The sequence below is a fragment of the Cynoglossus semilaevis genome, chromosome 16 (genome assembly GCF_000523025.1).
Source record: "Cynoglossus semilaevis isolate Cse_v1.0 chromosome 16, Cse_v1.0, whole genome shotgun sequence".
Classification (NCBI taxonomy): domain Eukaryota; kingdom Metazoa; phylum Chordata; class Actinopteri; order Pleuronectiformes; family Cynoglossidae; genus Cynoglossus; species Cynoglossus semilaevis.
The window spans coordinates 15,404,464-15,418,399 of record NC_024322.1 but is presented as its reverse complement, the minus strand read 5'-3'; the positions used below and the strand labels follow the sequence as shown (position 1 = coordinate 15,418,399).

Genomic DNA, 13,936 nt, shown 5'->3' with positions numbered 1-13,936 from the left:
TTAAAGAATCTCCATTTCCTGTTTCCTGGTGTGACGGTACCAGACAGTCGCAGACCGACTGTTGTTCTATCAGCAGGATGTGATTTTTAGAAGAATGTCGTTGTTGTACCCCGAGAGGCAAAAATGATTACACCACTTACTGTCCCACCCACCCAAAAGGAAGAAGTGTAATTAGACTATCTACACGGCAGTGCCTTCCTCACTGGAGCCCCCAGTGAGCATTCACACTGGACCGGGGTCAGGACCAGGGTCTGGACGGGGTCTAGACTGGGGTCTGTCCTCTGGTGGGGGACACGGTCTTGAACGTTTTTGGATGCGGTGTCAGAGTGATTAGTCAAGTGTTATGTCACCACAAGAGGTCGCCAACCTGCAGTGCAGTCCAGACTCTGGTCTTTCCGGTTTTCCAGGTGGGTTAGACTCGAGACCACGTGTGTGTCAAACTCAAGGCCTGGGGGCCAAATGCGGCCCGCCAAGCTGTTCTGTGTGGCCCGAGGGATCTTGAAAAAAGCATTTAGTAAAGTCCATACAGAAGATTCAAACTGAACCTAAAAAACCTTAAAAACATTTTTTATTACACAGCGATGAACAATATTTGTAGCTTGAACAAATAATAATCAATTGCAAGGATCAATACATTTTCAATGTGGTCCCCGGTGAAAATGAGTTTGACACCCCCTGGTGTAGACTGTATATATCAGACATAATAAAACTATGGTCTGTTAGCAGAACATTCGGCTTTTTCATCCTGCCCATCAAACAAAAATGTCCAAATGATTGTGAAGACATAGAGATAATTCCTTTATTTTTCCTGCGTTTCTGTGCTTTTCAGTTTACCCACTAGATGGTGCAATCGCACAGATTACTTTTGCAAGAGCCGCAGCCTGTCTGTCCAGTTGAGTTTGTTGGTACATTGAAGGTGGACTGAAGAGTAGAAAAGTAAAAAGCAAGAAAAGCAAGAAAAACATTACAATTCCATCAACAGTATTTTTAATGTTTTAAAGAGAATGTTGAACGAATTAATCAACTCTTTAATTCATGTTTTAAGACTTGTGCACCATTACATTACAGCACCATTACATTTTGATATTCAACGTTTGATAACGACTCCGCTAAAAAAAAGTGACTACAGCAATTACCAATTTACACCACTAGGTGGCAGCGCTGGTTCATATTTTACAGTTTCTACGCTGTATAACTGAAACATTGAAGTGTCACAGCTTATTGGGTCATTTCCGTCGAACTGATTTTGTGTGGTTCAGAAAACGTTGTCGGTGAAAGAAGGTCAGATAAACAGAAATAAAGTTAAGATTATATTATATTATATCATATATGATATTATATTATGTTATATTATATGTTCTGAGTCTCTGCTAATTCCCGACACACAATCAGTACTAGCACCTCTGCTAATTGGTTTTACTCCCAGCGGAACAGTGCAGTTGTGGTGTCGACCAGAGTCGGTCTAACGATGACAAACGCTGGTTTTTCTGATGCTTCAGTACAGAGTTTGCGTCACTCTCAACCTGTCAGCTTTGTCGGATCCGTGCAGAGTACGCTGTGGTTTTGAATTAGGTGTTTGCTAATTCAAAACCACAGCATGTGGGCTAAGTGGGGGGTGGGTGGGGTGGGGCGGCGACTGAACACTTGTTCTCGGCATAGTTACAAAGTGAACGAACAGATGTAGTGTGATTAAGATATGCATGGATAAAAACAAGCTAACTGTGTTTACTTATCTCCCCTGCAGCTACGCTGATCCATAATAATAACAGCTCTCAGCTGGAGCACAAACAACATCTGGGTGTGGTGAGAAGAAAGACGGAGAAGTCCCAGCAGGGTGGGCAGCAGATGGTCACATTGCAGCAGAACTTCTCCAGGTAATGCCCCCAACACCACACAAACCACCCTGCAGGACAACGTGTGTAACTGCTGGGTTTTAATAAAACTGTCGATAATGGTTGTTGTTCACGCTGTAGGTGTGAATGTGAGTGTGAATGTTTTTTTTTTTTTTTTTTTTCAGACATAGCCTTGATTAGCGTCAGTTTCCCACAAAGCAAAAAAAAATTATTCACTCAGGAAATAAATGGATGAATTTTTTTTTTTTTCAGACATTGCCTTGATTATTGATTTGATGATTTGATGATTGGATGTTGTGAAGATGATCTTCTGGTTCTGTATATATTTGCTCTGAATAATTAAAAAAGAAAATGGTATTTTCCTCTCATAATGAAAACCTAATAACACAATACCTGCGTTTCCCCAAATGATGTGTGCCCTAAAATTGTTTTGGGGAAAAACGGCTGTATATCAAAGTGAAAGCCACTAGATGGCAGCATAATTTATCTTAATAATCGGGGGATTGTATGCAGAATGTTGGTGCCAGCAACTCATACATTGGTCTCTACAGATAAATAAATAAATATTACCAGGCTCCTATTACTGGGGAGAGGGGGGTGGTGATTATTTTTTTTATATTTGTGAATGACAATAATGAAACAGCCCACATGAAAAAACTCTTTATTCAGTTCCTAGAATTGAACTTCATGCCCTTCCGTCGATTCCTCTCCTAAAAAGACGGAGCTGTTGAGCTACAGCAGCCGGACTGTGATGAACCATTAGAACGAGAGAAAATTCTTTAATGATTTGAAAATATCTCTCTGTTTTAATGACTTTTTTTAACACCAACCATTTTAATCATTAACGTAACGTCATAAATGTCACTGTGACAGTTAAAGGGCAGTTTTTTATTTTTATAAGAGCTTTTTAATTGGTCTCTGGTGAATCGCCCACCAGCAGAGATTTCAAATATTTTCTTTCTAGTTCCCACAAAGAGATAATTACAGTATCTTCAGAGTTCGTCTGGTTCACAGTGGATGGAGTAGAATGTCAGCTGATTTCTGTTTGGTCAACTCCAAACTATGAGCTCCACATTTGTGGAGTGGATGTCAAATCGATCGCGGGTAAAAGAACCGCACTATAAGACGATCTCACCGAAATATTGGTGATATTTGACGGAAATACTCAACACACAAAGGGATGAATTTACTTTATAAATACATAAGGGCAAAGAAAGTTCATACTGTTTTTTTAGTAGTTAATAATTGAACCTGTTCATTAGTCTGTAGCTGTTGAATCAGTGATCGTTTTATCTTTTTTTTTCCTGAACCCAGTATGGAGAAGAGGGTGCAGACACTGAAGGACTCATTGGAAGGCCCTAACCTGGATCCTCTGGACCTTATGAAAGTATACAAGGTACAAGAAGGTCCTTCAGTAAAACATTATTGATACAGATATGCTCTGTTTTGTGTGTGTTTTGAACAAAATAATCTTTTCTTAGAAAATGTTTAATTAATAATAAAATAAAAGTCAGTTTGTTAATAAGTCGAGAGTGTTTCTGAGTCTTGGAGAAAAAGCAGTTTTTCTCATGTTCATGCTGTTTAATTATTTTGTGTCACAGCTGCAAGTGCTGAAATGAAAGTAGGAGACTCAGGGGTTTAAAATAGTTTTGTTCTCAACAAATATACCTATATGTATCATCGGCCGACCCATATTAGCATAGTTATGTAATATCTGTGAGAATCGTTATCGGTTTTTCCTCCGAGTTAACATCAGACATCCTTAGTTTTAATATAAAAATATCTCACTATTACATTGAGGGTTTATTATGGTATGTATATGGTTACTTGGTTCTTCTTGTCCAGTCGTGGCTCCGACCACACCAACACTCAGACAACATTAACGATGGAAGACGAATTCATGGATAAATAATAAAGAATAATCATGAATCTTTGATCCACCCTCCAGGACAAACTCTTGGAGAAAATGTGGAAGCAGCAGGAAGGCGTGGAGATTCCTGCAGCTCCAGAAGAAGAACCTGCTTCGCCCGAGGCCAGCAAAAGTTTGGAGGATAATTCTGGGGAGAGCAATCCCCTCCTGGAGCGACTCCGAGCCCTGGAGGTGAAGCATTGTTCACTATTTTCACCAGGAACCTCATTTCTCCCTCTGTTTCCTGCTCCATACTTTTTTACTCTTCACTCCAGAAATGTCATTCAGATTAATGTGTTGAGACAACCACAAAGGTCACACTACACATTAAGGCTGTAATACCAGAACCCAGAGAATCATTTATAAGGAGTACACTCAGGTCCAGATTTCTACCTTCTCTTTGTATTTCCTTCTTTTTTTTTAAATTTCTGACATCCATTCGTCCTGATCGTGGTCAGTTCCAGGGACAGAATTATGGCAACAATAATTCATGTGATCTGTGACAGGCTTTCACACTGACTTATAAACACTGACTGATCTACTGGTCGTCTTTCCAGGCGGAGAATTCTGCTCTGTCACTGGAAAACGACAATCAGAGGAAACAGTACGAACGTTGTCTGGATGAGGTGAGTCTGGGTTTTATGTCTTATCACTGTTGTCTCTGTGACATCATCATCACTGCCGTCTCAGTGACATCATCACTGCTGTCTCAGTGACATCATCATGTTATAAAAAGTACACATCTTAAAGTGAACTCCTGATTTAATTTCCACCTTTTCTGACTGTCATTCTCTTAAGGTGGCTAACCAGGTGGTCCAGGCTCTGCTCACGCAGAAGGTTGGTCTCTCTGTTTCTATGAAGTATCATATCTGTGTATATAAACACATATATATGTATTTAAGTATGTGATTATATGAATACAGTCCTGCGTCTCTCAGCCGAACTGCTTGATTGGACGCTGCTCCAGTGACTCCTGTTTGTCCGTTTCCTGTTTCCTGTTCTGACTGTATACAGGACCTGAAGGAGGAGTGTGTGAAGCTCAGGACCCGTGTGTTTGACTTGGAGCAGCAAAACCGCATACTGAACGTGCTGTTTCAACAACGTGTCAAAATGTCCACAACTCCCGTCTCCACGGTAGGAGCACACTGTGCAGAGAATACAAACAGTGACAGATATAGCCTTCACCACAACTGTTTGAATTTTACATGAGCAGTGTTCAACTTCTAAAGGTTACTCACTTTCCAAAAGACGTGGGGGTGGGAGGGGGGGTAGGGGGGCAGGGGCAGTGGAGGAAGGTAAGAAGAAAAGTACGGATTCTATTTTGAGATTCTGCCGTTTTGATGTGACCAAATTAGAACATAGTCCAAGTGGGCCATATGTATGCTTTATTCAAACAGCCTCAGTCTGTCACAGTTGTTTTTCACCTTTGGTTAAATAACGTCTCATTTTATGATTCTGTAACTGTAAAGAATCCTCACTAGAGGGTCCGATATTAGCATAAATATGTAATATCTGAATCGTTATCGTTCTTTCCTCCGATAATGAAATCCCGATAACACAACGCCTGGAATGATGTGTGGCCTAAAAATAGTTTTGGGGGAAAAACGGCTGTATGTGAAAGTGAAAGCAGCTAGATGGCAGTATTGCAGCTCATTTTAATAATCAGGGAAATTGTAAGCAGAATGTTGGTGCCAGCAACTCATACAGTGGTTTGTAGATATGAAAGAACTTCTGTCCTCTAGGGGGGGCATGGCAGAAAATAATTGAGAAACACTGCTTTAACCCATCACCTGAGTGAGCAACCATTGTCCCGCTGTATTGGTATGGTTGGTATCGGAATTGGAAATTAAGTGTTTGGATAATATCGGCATATCAGATATCGGCAAAATGTTAATCAGGGACATCCCTGATCGTCACATATTTAATTTGCTCTGTGTTAATTTTACTGTGACAAACACAGCATCCACACAGAGCCTGTATGATCTGCTGCTGCTGCTGCTGCTGTGTGTGTGTTTGCTGATGTCACAGGGAGCAGCAGTGTTTGTTACTCAGATCTAAGCCCAGCAGGCAAAACAAAGCAGCGAAGAGAAAGACCAGAGAAGATGGATGTGACATGAAAAGAATAAAAAACAGCAAGGTTAAAATGAGAAAGATTATTAATGACAGGAGCCTGGAGACAGGAGTGGGGGTGGGGGGCAGGAGGGGTGGCGAGTGATGGTCCATGTGATAGTGAATTCCATTAAAGCACTTAAGAGAGACTATTTTGAAAAGAATGGAGAGAAGAAATGATGGGGTGGGGGGCAGAGAGGAGGGAGAGAGCAGAGGAGTGAGTGAATCCCTGCTCCGGGCAGCTGGCTGTGTTGCTTGGGTAAATTTGGATGAGGTTGTTAAAATTTAGTGCTAAAAGTTTATTGTCCTTGTGGTAAATGGCGGCTGATCGTCATCAGCTGGGGTTCGAGGGCAGGAGGTTTAAGAACGTCTCAACCACAGAAGTGTGACCGGTGTAAAAGTTAGGAAAGAGCCGAGCAAATCGAGTGGAAACTGAGTTCAGGAGCGCTGATGAAGGTCCACGAGTTTGACACCGTGCAGAACACAGGGATCTGAGTGTACTCTGTGCTGCAGAAGAAAAACGCAGATGGGGATGATACAAGGACGGGGACTCAGGCTCAGGCAGCAGATTAGCCAGCAGGGGGCAGCAATCTGGGAGGGCAAAAGTGCTGCAATGTGAAATGTCAAAGTTCTTTTAGTGCTGAGGTGAATCAGGGAGTGTTGAAGAAAATCTTTTATTTACTATTTAACATTCTTGTATTTCCAGCAGGTAGATTTTATTTTATAAATTACCGTTTGCCCCCAAAAACTGTGGAAAACCCAGGCATTATGTATTAGGTTTTCATTATTGGAGGAAAAAAATGATAATGATTTTTAGAGATATTTTTGGAAATCCCTAATAATATTTTATATTATTTTATATTATATTATTCTGGGAAAATACATGGTTTTTACTGTCCTCTCTGTTATCATTTAAAAAATAATTTTTCTTCTAAAAATGCCATGCCTAATGTAATAAAATAAAAATGAGAAAGATAATTAACTAAACTGTGAAATTGCATCACTTAAAGGCCTGATTTGGAGTTCCATTCGGAGGGAATGGCTTGGTATCATCTGTGTCAACTCTCTGCACTCTTCAGACACACCGACTGTAATTACTTTTTTGACTAATCTGCAGAAACAAGGTCACATGTGCTCCAGGCCCACGGTGCATTTGAAATGAAGCCTGGAGCAGATAATCAAATATAGGTGAAAATCTATGAATGGACGGACGCACGGAATCACTCCGGTCCCCAGATCCCTTATGCAATTATTTCCTTTTCACATTAATTATTGCTAACAGATGACACAAATGACTTCTAGAGGAAGCAGCCTATGGCAGCTTAGCAGAACATCAATGCCATTTAAAATGGGGTTGTAACACTTGGTACTATTGGGTCGATGTAATTGGAAATGGCACCGAAGTTTTGTTGAGTTCAGCACCGCACCCAGCGAACGTCAATGTACGGCAAGAGCAGAAGTTCAGGTGATGTGGGAACCTGTCAGTACCACATACTGTATATACACCGTGCCGTGTATATGTGGCATATATGTTGTCCAAATATTATGTCAGTCATGTTGTAGAAGGTTCTCATTGAACATTTCCATTACTGTGTATTTCCAGGAAGTCCAAATGAATGGAAAAGCAGACGTGACCTCAGAGAGGTGGCCCAGCCTCCTGAGCCTGACGTGTCAGGGCAGCAGTGGCAGTGGCAGTGGCAGTGACCTGTCTCTGTCCCGGGCTTGTAGTGAATACTCCTCTGGGTCCTACACCTGGGCCGAGGGTCACGGTTGCTCAAAACAGGATAATACAGTCGTTATTTATTTATTTATTTATTTGTTTATTTTTGAATCATTAAAATGGCTCTTTTACCTTAGTACTTTTATAAATGACAAATATAATTCTCTTTTGTGACAGTGTTCCAAACGGATGAGTGCTTGTTCCGTTTATAATAACCATTCAGTACTGAGTGAGCAAACAGAGCTGGGATGGAAGGAAGGCCACATTCTGAAAGGTCTGAAGTGTCTCCAAACATCCGGGTCCAAGGAACAGTCCCTGAAATCGTCTGCAGTGCAGTGTAACGATTGCATGACCTCCAATGAAGGCATCTACTCACTCGGTGTTAACAGTGGTCCACAGGGGTCAAAACAAAGAACCCCCATCAGAAAACCTTGCAAAGCCTGTGAAGGGTTTACTGCGCTGGGCTCTGACGACACGGGCGACGACAAAATGAAAGTGCAGAGCAGGGAAGACACGGACCAATCAAAAGAGAACATGGAGGTTGATGATGGGAGTTCAACTGAAGAACCAGTAAATTCAGATCTTTTCACTTCACCTGTAAAGGACAACTACCAATTTTTGGAAACGCCCGGTGTGGGCCCCACAGCTTCGCCCCCACACTGTGACGAAGGACAAAGAAATAAATCGTTGAGCTTGAGACACACTGACAGTAATAACAACCAAGAAAGGTCAGCTGACCATGAATCCAGTCCAGATCATGTGCCGACCCAGCACGGCAGGTTCACCACCAACCAACAAGAAGACGTGGCGAAGGATTTGAAGTCACCGTTACTGCACAGTAAAACAAAGATGCACCGTTAACGCACAGTAAAACAAAGATGCTGAGCAGTCCTGTGAAAGAAGCCCGACTCTGCAGCTCCCTGGTAGAGGTCACCCAGTGGGGGGAGCTGGTGAGTCAACCTGACACAAAATCTTCTCAGAGGAAACTTAGACCTCAGCCGTGTGACTCGGCCAGGAAGGCTTTTATTTTGCGGAGCAAAAGTGCAGATGGAGGACCAGCGCAGGCCAAGCACACACATTCTCCTCTCCACCAGAAACTCATGAAGAACCCCTGGTCCAAAGGACAGACGAGCCAGACTGGGCAGGGAATTCCAAGCAAAAGGAAAAACCTCGGCAAAACAAACGTGTGTACAACTGAAAAAGAAGAGGATTTTACTGCGGCGGCAACTTCCACGTCTCTGGAGAACGTGCACCACTGCTCTCCTCTGGCTTCTCCTTTAAAATTTTCCAAGACATTCAACAAGTCCTCGGGGGTCACAGACGCCTCAGAGGGTCCGGTCAAGTCGTCTCAAAAAACTTCTTCAAGACTTCAAACAAGCAATGACCCTGTGAATGACAGTGGACCTGAGAACTTACCCAGACAGGAACGTCAAGAACAGCACGCCGTGTACTCACCGCCTCCAGCACCTCCAGGCCGCACCACCTCACTCCTTCATCGAACTAGTCATGGTTCTTCACCGGAGGCTCATAAATCAGAGGCTCCGACTCAGATCTGGGAAGCTGCAAAGAAAACATCATGTTCCTCAAAGCCAGAGTCCAGGGAAACCCAAGGAAATTCAAAAACTCAAGCCCTCGTGTCAAGACAGCTGTCCTTGGATATAAGTACCACTTTCCACGATGCTCCTCCAGCGCTGCTGAATCACAGTGTCCTACAGAGGTCACAACAGAGTGTCAGTGAGCCAAGACTGTCAGAGGTTTTACCACATGTCCACACCAACGTTTTCTACCACGGGGTCTCCAGGAACCTCAACAGTTCTACCTCAAGAGCAGTGAAAACGGCTCATCTTGTAAATGTTCGCTCTAATGATTTTCCAGAAACCAGTACTTTCCTAATTAATGGGAAGCCTCAGATGAAACATGACGGTGTCGCTCATGACAAAGCCCACGGAAAGATTGAGACCCGCTGTAGCTCTTTTGATTGTGAACCTGCAAAATCAGAGGGTGGCATGATGTTAGACTGGGGGTTTGATGAGGAAGGCTGGTTGTTCAAGAGATCTGTGTCAGTTTCGACCCGACCACTCCTCAAGCCAGTGATGGGCATGAACGGGATGAAGGCTCGCAGCCAGAGCTTTGGTGCACGATACATGGACAGACCCAACTTTAACAGACCTGGAAATGTCCGCACCCAGATCAAAACACAGTCTGGGAGCTCCCTCAACTCCCTCAGTGATCTTCTTCCAGGAAGTATGAGTTGCTCCAGCAGCTACCACTGTCCCATGAACCAGTCCCTATTGAACAACTTCATGATTGAAGAAGGCCTGACAGGCCCCACATATTTGGGCTCATCTAGAGAAAGACTACAGAGTATTAAACTCCAACAGGAGCAGGTCCGGCGTATTCAGATCGAACAGCAGTTCTCCAGCGCCTTCGGCACGCCGGTTTCTGAAGAACCAGAGATACAAAGTACAATCACCACCATTGAAGAGAAAGTCATGCTTGGCATCGAGGAAAACCTGCACAAGTCCCAGGAGCAGGAGAAAAGTAGTGACGTGAAACAAAAGTCCAGTTCAAGCTTGGCCAACTGGTTTGGACTTAGAAAGAGCAGACTACCTGGACCGAGTGGGAAAAAAACTCATCAATCGAAAGGGAAAGACGACAAGAAAGAGCAACAGGTTCCATCGCTCCGAGGCGGGAAACAGGCGAAGACTGACAAGAAGAAAGACAGAAGAAAAAGTGACGGAAAAGACTGGTAAGAAATGGTCCTTGTAGATGGTTCTAAGGCTGCGTTTACGCTGCAGGTGTTAAAGCTCAATTTGGAATTTTTGAGATTCGACGCTGCAGGTGTTAAAGCTCAATTTGGAGCTTTTGAGATTCGATTTTTTTTTTTTTGCATGTTTATTGATCTTATCTTTAAATGTGACGTCCCTGAAGTGACCTGAGATCCCTGATATTTTCACCTGCCTTGAAAATATCAGGTGGGCCACTTTTGCCTGCAGTCTGAACGTAGGCCGTGTCCCGTTCACAGACTGGTTGAATTGACCAGTAGTAATGAATGACTGATGTTCTCAGACCAACTGTTCTGGTTCAGCTCTGTAGGAAGGAGAGAGTCACATGACGCAGTACGGTCCTGCATTTCAATGCCGTGTCCAGGAGTGGCGTTGAACGAGATACAAGGACACGCTGACATCAGCAGAGACTCAAAGGTGAATCACGCCGTCTCCATCAGAAGGTCTTTAGGTCTTCACTCTGTCAGTGCGTCTCAACTGTCAGAACCTGAAGTATTTATTCTTATTATTATTACTTCTGAATATTTGTAACACTGTCCTTGTGTAAAACCTCAGGTGAGGAGCGGTGATGAACCGGGGTCGACCGTGGACCTCAGCCCCCAGGCTGCAGTTACAGGTCAGAGCCTTCTTTTACAACATCTCCTTAAACAGTACCAGTTCTGTAAAGTGGAGCCAGGTACTGTTTCCAGGTATTTCAAATAACAGTATTTATCCTGCTACTTTAAAGTATTTATTCCGCTTGTGTATTTGTAGTACTATAGTTTATGGTGTATTTAGTTTGATGGATGGATGGAACTACTAAGTTCATAGTGGTGCTGTACACCTGTAAACTGTGAGTGTGATGATCAGAGGTCATTGACCTTTGACCTCGTCATTCCTGATGTCAGTGATGAAGAGTTGAAGATCAACTCAACGTCTCGTTGTCTTTAGCACCATTTCAACCAACCTCACCACACTGTTTGGTTCTTGTTATGCTGCCCCCTGTCTTCTGTCTTGAGTCATTTCAGCTGCTCTCCCTGTGCTGCAGGTTCCAGCTGCAGGATGCGAACACTGGATAGTGGAATTGGGACCATTCCACTTCCTGAATCCTGTTCCTTCTTCTCCAACATCCTGCATCTCCTTCCCAAACCCTCATTCACCCCAGAGCAGTCGCTCAAGACTCGCTGTGTCCCCATGTCCCCCAGCGAGGATGTGTCTCCGTCCCACCTACCCCGATGGAGAGTCCCAGCAGGTGGTAAAGACCACCGTCCTGCTGGGGTTCCAAATTCCCTGTCTGAGTCCTCCATGACCCACATCCCACTGGTGCCTGTTCCCACAGTGGCTCTCCTGCAGCCCGCGCCCCCCCAGTCTGAACCCACCCTAACATCTGTCAGTGTGTGTCAAACCCAGAGTGGACTTTCCAGACCCCGACCAGGTAAAGTCCTGTTCTAGGTTTACTCTTTCAACCAGTCGGTGTGAACTGATCCTGTACACGCTGTAGGGGGCAGTATGGTTAGGTTAGGTTGATCTAGTATGGATGTAGACACATTTCTGTCGTGAGTAAATGTCGGTTCCATAGTGTAGCGGTTAGCACGCCTGCCTCGGAAGCAGAGAGTCCTGGGTTAGATTCCCGTAGGAACCACCTGCTGAATTGTTAATCCTCGTCCTGTAAGTCGCTTTAGATCAAAGTGTCTGCTAAATGTGTAAATGTAAACGAGTCCAGTCTGTCGTCACTCACTGACCACTGGTGGGGTCTCTGTAGTTCTACACACACACACACATACACTGTGGTCATTCGTCAAAGCTTAATTTTTAATACGTATTTGAATGATCACTGACATTTGTCTGTAAGTTACCGTTGACTGGACCTGGTTCACATCATCAGATTGAACCAGTTTCTCACTAGACTTTTATTCACAAAAACATCCAAAACACACACGTTAGTCCATATCAAACGTTAGCGTGTTGCGTGTTATTGCTAACCGTCTCTTACAAAGTGCATTTTAAACGGACTGCGGCGTAAACGACTCTCTGAGACTCGCAGCACTGACTCGGCCGGCGTTGCATCACCTTTGTCCCTGAAGGTCGGCTTTAAAGCTGCGGCTTCACGTCTGCGGCCCGTCAGAGCGTCACGGAGGTGTTTGTCAGGACGCAGACAGATTTCATCAGGTCTTCAGACGTCAGTCAACCGCCAACTTCTCCGACTCCAAGTCACATTTTGGCCAATTGAAATTCAGAGTGATCTCATGTCTCCACTGACGCCACGCTCACTGTGTTTCAGGTGGAGTGGAGTCCAGGAAGCCGGCGTCCGTCAAACCAAAAACCAAGGCCAAGAAAGAGTCCACCAGGATCCAGCTGGCCAACTGTAAGACAGCAAATACTTTTGTTTACTACAACTACTTAGTATTACTACAATAGAAATGCATGCTGTATCAGGGGCGTCAAACGCATTTTGGCTCACGGGCCGCATACAAGTGGGCCACACCAGTACAACCAAAAAATAATTAACTATAAATAACAATAACTTTGTTTTCATGCAAAAAAGTTTACATGACATTTATTATTATTAAGTATTTATATTTGTTAAAAATTAAGCTTTTGTGTATTATTTTTATTTACAAAATTCATTAAGTGGGCCAAAATAATGTTTACCACCCCTGTGCTACATGTTTTTATTCTCTTAGATAGTAAACGTTTACTGTGTGTTTAAAGTAAGTGAAAAGAAGCAGATTGTTCTGAACAGTTAATCCATTAGGGTCAAGGCCCCTGGGCTGGGCCTAATGACCGCTGCAGGCCTGAACCCTGTTCTCAACCACAGGGAGACGGCCTAACCAATGGTCCAGGACCGTTGGGGAAACAATTCATGTTGAAGTTGATCTTTACATTTACTGTACCTGCCTAAAACGTCTGCACAGGCCAGTATTTAAAAAATCTTGAAATGATTTCTTCTGTTCCAGAGTTTTTCCAGCTGAACGTCCCAGTCTGAACGCTCTGTGGTGGAGGTCGGACCGTTCTGTGAAGTGTCATGAAGCAGTGATCAGCTGACCACTAGCAGCTTCATCACAGACTCTCCTCTTCGTGACCACAACAACAAGGCTGCTGATAGAATATTGACTTTTTCACCAAGGCAACCTCGCCGCCCTGAACTGACTTGTGATTGGTCAGAGTCCTTCACCGATGGTGTGATTAACTTCAGCCTCACAACGTGTGAGCGGTGAAGATGTGTACTGACCCAACACACACACACACAGCAGCGGGACCTCTGATCACCTCACCTCTGTTTGAACTCTGACCCCTGAACTCTGACCTCTGACACTGATTTTGTTGCTTCACAGAAACATTTAGCCAGAAACTAAAACCTGGTCTGGAGACCAGGACAGAACTAGACTTACCTTCAAAAATGGTTCCTCCCACGGTCACTGCTGAGGAGCTGCAGAACAGACTGACTGTGGCTCATTTATATGAGACCGCAGTGATGATGTCACAGAGGGCGCGGTGATGTCTTAGCTTCTTCTGTCCTGTCAAAGGTCAAAGGTTAAATCTCTTCAGTCGTACTGACCTGTCCTTGAAGTTGATTAGA

General features: G+C 43.8%; 1 protein-coding gene across 1 annotated transcript in view; it reads left to right on the top strand.

Annotated features, from left to right (window-relative positions):
- Positions 1-13,917, top strand: part of LOC103392333 (nck-associated protein 5-like) — a 15,880-nt gene extending 1,963 nt beyond the window's left edge. The window contains 14 exon segments of the mRNA XM_025063696.1: positions 1,745-1,874; positions 3,168-3,249; positions 3,802-3,954; positions 4,320-4,388; positions 4,561-4,599; positions 4,777-4,896; positions 7,475-7,654; positions 7,769-8,434; positions 8,437-10,340; positions 10,680-10,794; positions 10,933-10,993; positions 11,405-11,791; positions 12,638-12,721; positions 13,314-13,917. Of these exon segments, the coding sequence (XP_024919464.1) occupies positions 1,846-1,874; positions 3,168-3,249; positions 3,802-3,954; positions 4,320-4,388; positions 4,561-4,599; positions 4,777-4,896; positions 7,475-7,654; positions 7,769-8,434; positions 8,437-10,340; positions 10,680-10,794; positions 10,933-10,993; positions 11,405-11,791; positions 12,638-12,721; positions 13,314-13,315 (3,891 nt within the window). The 5' untranslated portion in view covers positions 1,745-1,845 and the 3' untranslated portion in view covers positions 13,316-13,917.
- The last annotated feature ends 19 nt before the right edge of the window (positions 13,918-13,936 follow it).